An 8,085-nucleotide genomic window follows, 5' to 3' on the forward strand; every position below is an offset into this window, starting at 1 on the left:
GTGTATTGACTCTGAATTGGATCAAGTATTTAAGATGAGATGCAAGCAGTGTATCCCTAGAGATGCCCAACTATGTGAATATAATTGTGTGGCCGCAATTAGAGGAAGTAGGTTATTCCTTAAAAATATTCATGAAAAGGATAAGGACGCATGACCATAATGCATCAAACCTAAAGATTGCTACTACAGCATATATCATGTTGTTACCAATGAATATCACCAAATCAAAGGTTTAAGTTCAAGAATTAGCTTCACTTTGTGCATGTGGTGATAAAATTGGATAAATATAGGGAAGGTTCAAATTGGAAGATACCTTCTCCAAAAGCATGATATGTACACTCTTCTTTACTTTTAGCTATGGAATTGTGTGTGATTGTTGATATAAATGAATAATGAAGGATTTTTATGGAAAGACACCATTTATATGGTTGGACTCTATACATAAAAATTAAAATATGTCTAATTAGTAATATGTTAGTTAGTCCCACATTGACTAATTGAATACATTTTAGTTAGTTCAAATTAATATGTGTTATATATGGTATAACAAAGGTGTTAGGATTGTACGCTTGTGTTGGTATATAAGCGAGCAGGCACATGTGTGCTGGTCCGTGCATGTGGATATATGCGTGCAAGTTCGTGTGCGCGGGTTCAATTGAGCAGTGTGGGTGCGTAGTCAGGGCGTGTGGTCTGAGCATGTGGTCCAGGTGTGCCATACAGATGCATGATTCTAGCGTGTGGTCTGGGTGTGTGGTCTAGCTTGTGATCCGACTCGTGCACTAGTGTGTGATCCTTTTGCGTGTGTTGTATTTAATCCAGCCTGAACATTTTGTACATTACAAATGCTACAAGGTTTGAATGATAGTTATTGCAGATGTTATAAACGTTACAATGGCTGGTATTCAAAGCTTTGTCTAACCCTTTAGCTCACATGAACCTTATAAAGAGGGCCTCCTCTGATCATTTTAAAAGACACAGAAAACAAAAAATGAATTATCCTCTTGTCTTCTTTTACAATTCTATAAACTGTTAGTATTGAAGATTCTAGTGAACTGAAGTTCAGCAGAAGAGAGTACTTCCTTGGAATACAGCCGTCTCATCCTTAAAAGTATTGTGCAGAGTCAATAATATCATAGGTGGGACATAATTTCTTCAAGGTCAGTCCTCTATTTAGAGAGTGATTTGGCATTTCTGTAATGTATCTCAAACTTTAAGTTAAACTATAATGGTGTTCTTAACTCTCTGCTTTTTTTCCCCATTCCTATGTGGTTTGTTCTGCTTATTTTTGGATCTGTTTTTATTCTTATTTTTCCCAACACCCCCATCACCAAATCTATTTATACCCCTCTTGATCTCCCTTTACCTCCTCCTCACCATGGATGTCTTAGTGGGTCGATGAGCTTGACATCTCTTACCTTCTCTTCTACTCCTCCATATTCCTCTCTATCCATCTCACTGACCACTTCTCCTCCTCCTCTCTATGTCTTCTTAATGCTAGACTAAGATGATGGGGGTCGGAGGGTGCTCGGTGGTGGCGGAGGGGGAGGCGGGAGAGGGAGACGTAGGGGGATGAGCAGAGGAGAAAAGGAGGTAAGAGGGAGAGGGGAGGAAGATTAGGCAGAGAAGAAGGGGAGGAGATGAGGGAGTTGTTGTTTCCATGAGGAATAAAAAGGTAGAGAAAAAGATGAAGAAGAAGAGGGGCATTGATGGATTTTTTTTGGATATTTTCTCTTGGGAAGTGCAAATAGGGGCTGAATCACATATAACCAATATATTTAGGGCTAATACACATGGAAAAATAATAATACGGGGGGCTAGGTCACTTCAAGTTTTCATTTTTAGGGCCATAACACAATTTTTCCAACTATTAATGGTTACGCGTTCAAGAATTAACAATATGCAGGAAAAGTGACATGTATTTTTTCTTCTCGAGAGTAATTGTATTGTTCTTTGACACCCATTATCTTATCAAGTCAATGTCGTTATTACCAATAGAAGTAATTCTCACTTCTCATAGCTCAGCCATTCCATTGTACATTGTAACACTTTTGTTCATAGATTTCATATTTGAAAACCTTTAGCCTTAATTGCACAATTAGATTCATAAATCATCATTGGTCCTTTATAGAAATTATCCCAACACTGACAGCATAACAATACAATAAACTTGAATTCTCCATTTTATTCACCCCCTATGACTTTCGAACCACATACTCTCCAGTGATGAATAATTTATTTACAAGAGAGTAGAAAAGGATAAATTATACTAAACCCCGAGAACTTCCAACATTTTGCAACAACAACTTTCAAAATTGCAATAGACCCTGAGAAATATTTGGAATTATAGAAAATCCTCAATAAGTTTCTACGTTTTGCAAATAGCCCCAACAAACTCGAACCAAAAGACAACATAATAGGTCAATTTGAAAGTTATTGGCGTTTTGTTATTTAAAAAGGTTTTTGGGGTTTAGTGTAATTTATCCAAGAGGTATTTGGGTTTTTTTGCAAAAGTTATTGGGAGTTTAATTCAATTTTGAAAGTTATCGGAGGTTTGCTATATTAATACTGCCAGCCGAGTCGAGTGTCCATATTCGTATTTTTACCACAAGTTGTTAGCTAAGTCACATGCAAGTACATGCTACAAAACGTTGGAAGTGTCTGTATTAATTTTACTACCAGGTTCGAAGGCTAGATAAAGGTCCTAGTCACACTAAGTCTATAAAAAAGTGTGAGAAATATGTTGTATTTTGTAAATGAGTGAGCATGATGTCAAATATAGTCCTATTTTATGTGATAGAATCAATGTAATACAAGTAGATCTTTATCATTTATTCTTTGAAGAAGGAAAACAATAGCTAGAAATTCGTTCGCAAATCTCTTTCATCAAACTCTCTGAGTCTTTTTCTAATTCTTGATGTCTCAAAGGATATGATTTTGGTAATAAAACAACAGGCCTTTTATCTTATATTACATGATATGATGAATAAAATTTTATCATTAGTGGTTGTTTTCCAAAAATTATGGGAGATATATTTCCTTAAAAATAAAAAAAATAAATAAAAAATCTTTCTTGCATTTCTAGCAATTTCTTGGTAAAGTAATTTTTATGTTTGTTTTGCCCTTAAATCAAAGGTGGAAAATAAGGTTATGTCAAACCATTGTTTGGCTGAAAACTAACAAAGTGGAAGCCTAAACATACATGTCCTCTAATGCCCCTATTATTTTTATGCTTAATAATAGATTTCCAACCCATTTTCGGGACCAAAGTTTAGAAAAGACTTTTGTGTCACATGTTTTCTTCATGTGTTTCTATAAATTTTCTCGCAAGCAAAACTAAAGAAACAAAAACATCTTAGCTACTTTAATTTGGTTTCCAAACGTGTCGTGACCCAAAAACCAGTTTTATGGGGGTGTTTTCCACAAACTAAACAGTCTCTTAGAGGAAATGTATGTATTTAAGAACTGTAAAGAGTTTTCTCCATTCTTGGTGGTTTCAAGGTTTAACAATCCCAAAATTATGGGAATGTATTTGCATAAACTAAATCCAATGTAGGATTTGTTTTTTTTAACAAAGTATGTGTCAATATTCATAGTAAGCTGCTAGAATATGTGAATTTTAAAGAAAATAATTCAACAAAGTAACTATAGTTGATCAGCTAACAAAGAAACAAACATGAGGAATCTCAATGTTCCGCAACATAAATAATCAGGCATTCTTTCAATAACCCAGAAAACTAATGGTCTTTATAACCAAAGAGCCAAAGACATTAAAAAAAGTGAAGTACATAAACATTTGGATATCTTTCTTTCAGATATTATAACAATTAAATTAGTCTTTTCCATAAAAAAGAACCTTCCAAATATGTTTCTTTCTCATCGGCCCTATCTACTTTACAGATGTGAAATTGCCAAAGAGAACAACTCAGTTAAAATACAAACACAATGATTTATAAAATTCTTTGCTCTACACCAACTGAATTTATTAGTATGATGAATGTCAAGCATCTCATCTATCAATATGTACATTGCTAAAGTTATATTTTTATGTAGATCAACTCAATTATGTAATATACAGGGCCAAAGATATGGAAAAAGAGAGAGAACTAAAATTTCAGAACTAGAGGCCACAAGCTCAGAGTTTCTTGCTAAATCAACTAAATTATTCAAATACAGAAAATGAAAAAAAGATTGTTCAATTATGCTTTGGTTTTCCTCAGCAAAACCGTATCAACATTACACATATATCTTATCAGTCATACGTTGGTCTGTAATGTGAAATTGTTAAAGAGAACAACTCAAATATTACGTACAAATACAATGACTGGAAAAGAGAATAGATTATTGAAAATTTAGAATTAGAATCATCAAGCCCAGATTTTATGGTCTACAACAACTATGACCATTCAAATACGATAAAAAGAAAAAAAGGCCATTATCCACATCAGAATGACAGCAGCCTAGACTTCTTGCTTGAGATATCTGAACTTTGATGCTTCAAGCCAACCTAGCCACTTTTATACATTTTAGGATAGTTCTCGACAAAAACATCCTCGCAAATTTTGTGTGCTTCTTCACGCTGCTCCAACAATACCTCAGCCCAGTGCTTCATATCTTCATATATTCTCCGTAATTCTGTGGCGGGGTCCTCCCTTATAGAATCCATGATTTTGGCGACACCACAATTGTAAAAGTTCAACAAACAACGCAAGTTGGCAGCTGTTCAATAAGAAAAAGAAATACACAGTTGAGATTCACATGTAAATCAAAGACCAAAAGGTATATACTTATTTGGTATTAGTAATTCAATACCAGTCATACTTACAGTTAAAGTTTGTTGTCGATTCTAGCTTTATCAGTTTGATAAAGTTTTGTCCATCAGGATTCTTTTCTATATCCTCCCCCAATTTTCTAGTAGTTGCTTTCACTCTCTCCACCAGCATATCAAGCTCAAACCTAAATAAAGTTCAATAAGTGGATTAGCACACATATGCACAAAACAGAAGTAAGGAAACATTTCAATAGTTAGAGGAGTTGCATACATACATATCATCTTCGCAGTCAAATAATGTTTGCTCATATTCATTTATCTTCCGAATAGTATTTCTGTTGCATTTAACGGCTAAATAACAAGAATCATTCAGTTCATTCAGCTCTGGTGAGTTGCTAGAATGAAGTGATGTGGGCTTCCATTATAGAGAACAAACAGTTAGCCTAGGCTAGACAGTAGCAAATACAATTAAACAAGAAATTCAGAAAATCACCTCACGGAGAAACTTGTAACTCGGGGTTTCTTTGTTCGATGAGGATCTGCACTTTCGAAAAGTGTCATCCATTAGAGTGGAGGCTGAGTCATTACTGTTATTTCGCTTTCTTTTCTTCTCCGAGCGTGCTTTACTTTTATATAGGTCAGTCATGCTGTATTCATTAATTTCAGATTGACAGTCCTGATTTTCTTGCGTTATATTTTGTTCATGGTTGCAATTCTGATTTTGATGCATCTACAGACAAAAAAATATTGTTAGTTAGGCTACAATCAATAATTATAATGTTGCAAAAATAACTCAATAACAATACCAAATTTCATAAAATAATTAGTATCACATGTACACTTCAACCCCTGATATTCCATCTACTACGTAACACACACCCTTTGAACATATTTTAATGGCAATAGTGTGTTAAAAGAATATCATAGAAACAAAACAAGATCCGAAATAGCACAGTGTAAGAACATTACCATAAAAACTCATATCACCACTATCAACTTACAGAGGAATTAGAATTTTATAAAGGATAGGCCACAGTCTGAAGATAGCGATATAACCTGATTTATAAATATTAAAAACATCTTCTTAAAGGAATTACTATCCCAAATAAATCTTAATTGATGACGGTTTCATCTTCTAACACATCCACCGCGCATGTCTTAATACTATAGTGTTGTTTGTCACAGTTTAAACAGGATTCTAATAGAACCTTATACTATATAAACTCATATTTCTAGTGCCAAACTTAGCAAAACTCAGGATATCATATCAACTTTCACTAGTTTTCAAACTTCAGATCGTTGATATCTCCTGACATCCACGCAAAATCAAGTACATTGAAGCAAAAGCCAAACAAATATATGATGCCATACATAATTGTCTAATAATTGTTCTAAGCAATTGTATCTAGGTTCATCAAAATCGTAAAGGTAAATACCTGGCCTATAATGAAATCTTGATTGTTTTATAAATGGGAGAAGTTCTGATCTTAAATCGAAGTGCCTAAACTATAACTTCGAGAAGAGATCAGAACCTTTGGACGTCTAGGGCTTATTGCATAACAAAAGAATCTACCATTAGACTTGCACAAATAAACCGCAGATTCTATGATCTACGTACAGGTCGCATGATAGTGATTAGGCAATGGAAATATATGTGTAATAAAGCAAGGAGAAAAGAGTTGAATTTTACCATTTCCAGGAGGACACGGTTGAAAACTTCTCCCAAATCATCGGGCTTCCTACATTTTCTCTTGGTATCGAGCATCAAGTTGTAAAAACCCATCACCATAATCTCCTCTCCATCGAATAATTCCTCTGTTCTTCGAATAATATCATCTCCATCAACTCTGAAATCAATCGAACATAATCAGCCCCTGACGAACAGAAAATAAAAATTCTTTAAAAACGCATAAAAAGATAGTGAAAATGATATAACTAAAAGATTAACTAACCTTTTGTCAACATCCTTAAAATCCATGAAAATTTGGAAGAACTCGTTGTATCTTGCCCTCTCACGCTCGAATCGATCCCCCATGGCAACCAGAAATTGAAGCGTCCCCTTGAAAGCCATCGCAAAAATTCCCTAAGACAACAACGAAAGCCTAACCTAAGTGTTTTTTTGGAAGAGAAAGAGATCGAGATCAGAAGAAAAAGAAAATGATTTTGATTATGAGAGAGGGGGAGGCAGAAGGGGGTATACAAAGGCGTGCTTTTCCTCCTCTGATTTACGTGTTAATAACCAGAGCGTTGAACAGTTTATATAGAGATTTGATATAAGTTACTAGTAGTAACAGTATTAGTATTAAAAAGTTTGAATCCGACTTTGATATGGATTAGGATTATATTATGACTATGATTAGGAGTCACATAATTAGGCCTGTTTTGGGTCTGGTAGCGAGTAAGGCATGGATTCATAGTTGGAACCGGACCTGGACCAGGGTAACCCCAACTACAATCTGTGGGATATATGGGTTGATTAGCGTTAAAATTATAACCCTTGGCCCTCTCTATTAAATTTGGAATTTTAGACGGTGGAATGATCTTTAACATGCTATAAGGGTAATTAAAAAGGATTTTGGTGTGAAGTCTAGGTTTTGACCCGTAATAAAAGAGAGGTCAACTTACAGTCACGTGCTAGATATTAAATTATAATCTTCGACCCACATCATAAGTCTATAGGACTATTAGTGGAAGAGATCCATTTGCTAGGTTAGAAGTTCAGATTAGCAAGTGACAAAAACCATATAATACAAAGCCTTTACACAATTAACCCTAAATAAATTTAAAGCCCTGGAAAAAAAAAACAATGGTGATAAACAAAAAGCACAAGTACAATCAAATCAAAACGTGATAAAAGCGAGCTCATGAAAATAAAATAAAAAAGTATTGGATCGAGGGTGATCTTAATTAGTTGAAGAGTTTACGTACCTCAAGAGAAAAACAGAGTGTAAAGCGTAACCCTCGCTGATGTGTGAGAGCTTCACAATCAATTATATAAGATAGCCTTCTGTCTCTAATCTCTCACTTTAATTGGTGTGTTAGTCTTAAAAAACAAAGTGTGGAAGGGTTTATATATATAGAGTATGAGGAAGCATGATTTGATGACTGCGGGATACTACCCCAAGTAGAAATAGGAATACTGACAGTATAAGTATAGTAATAGTGGTAATTAATGCGTGTGGAAGATTTTGAATCCGATGTTGATTCATCAAATTAGGTGTGCGGGGTAATCCTACCATCACTATGATGAGGGCTTCAATCATGATTACGACTAGGATTGCAATATTTATGCCCAATTAGAGCAGGTTTGGGCTCCC

The 8,085-nt window shown here is 34.7% G+C and overlaps 1 protein-coding gene across 1 annotated transcript; it reads right to left on the bottom strand.

Moving 5' to 3' along the window:
* Positions 4,377-7,772, bottom strand: LOC109843686 (paired amphipathic helix protein Sin3-like 3). Its single transcript, XM_020412638.1, has 7 exons — positions 7,697-7,772; positions 6,721-6,851; positions 6,459-6,615; positions 5,262-5,498; positions 5,044-5,183; positions 4,823-4,953; positions 4,377-4,716 (listed from the first exon to the last, which is right to left on the bottom strand). Exons 2-7 carry the CDS (start codon positions 6,837-6,839, stop codon positions 4,505-4,507), a joined length of 996 nt encoding a protein of 331 aa, XP_020268227.1. The 5' UTR covers positions 6,840-6,851; positions 7,697-7,772; the 3' UTR covers positions 4,377-4,504.

Source organism: Asparagus officinalis, chromosome 5 (assembly GCF_001876935.1).
Source record: "Asparagus officinalis chromosome 5, Aspof.V1, whole genome shotgun sequence".
Classification (NCBI taxonomy): Eukaryota; Viridiplantae; Streptophyta; class Magnoliopsida; order Asparagales; family Asparagaceae; genus Asparagus; species Asparagus officinalis.

Coding starts and splice junctions, on each gene's coding strand:
- LOC109843686 (XM_020412638.1), bottom strand. CDS start 6,839: ATGGCTTTCAAGGGGACGCTTCAATTTCTGGTTGCCATGGGGGATCGA. Junction 5,499..6,458: donor ACCGTGTCCTCCTGGAAATG/GTAAAATTCAAC, acceptor TTTTGTCTGTAG/ATGCATCAAAATCAGAATTG. Junction 4,954..5,043: donor TTTGACTGCGAAGATGATAT/GTATGTATGCAA, acceptor AACTTTATTTAG/GTTTGAGCTTGATATGCTGG.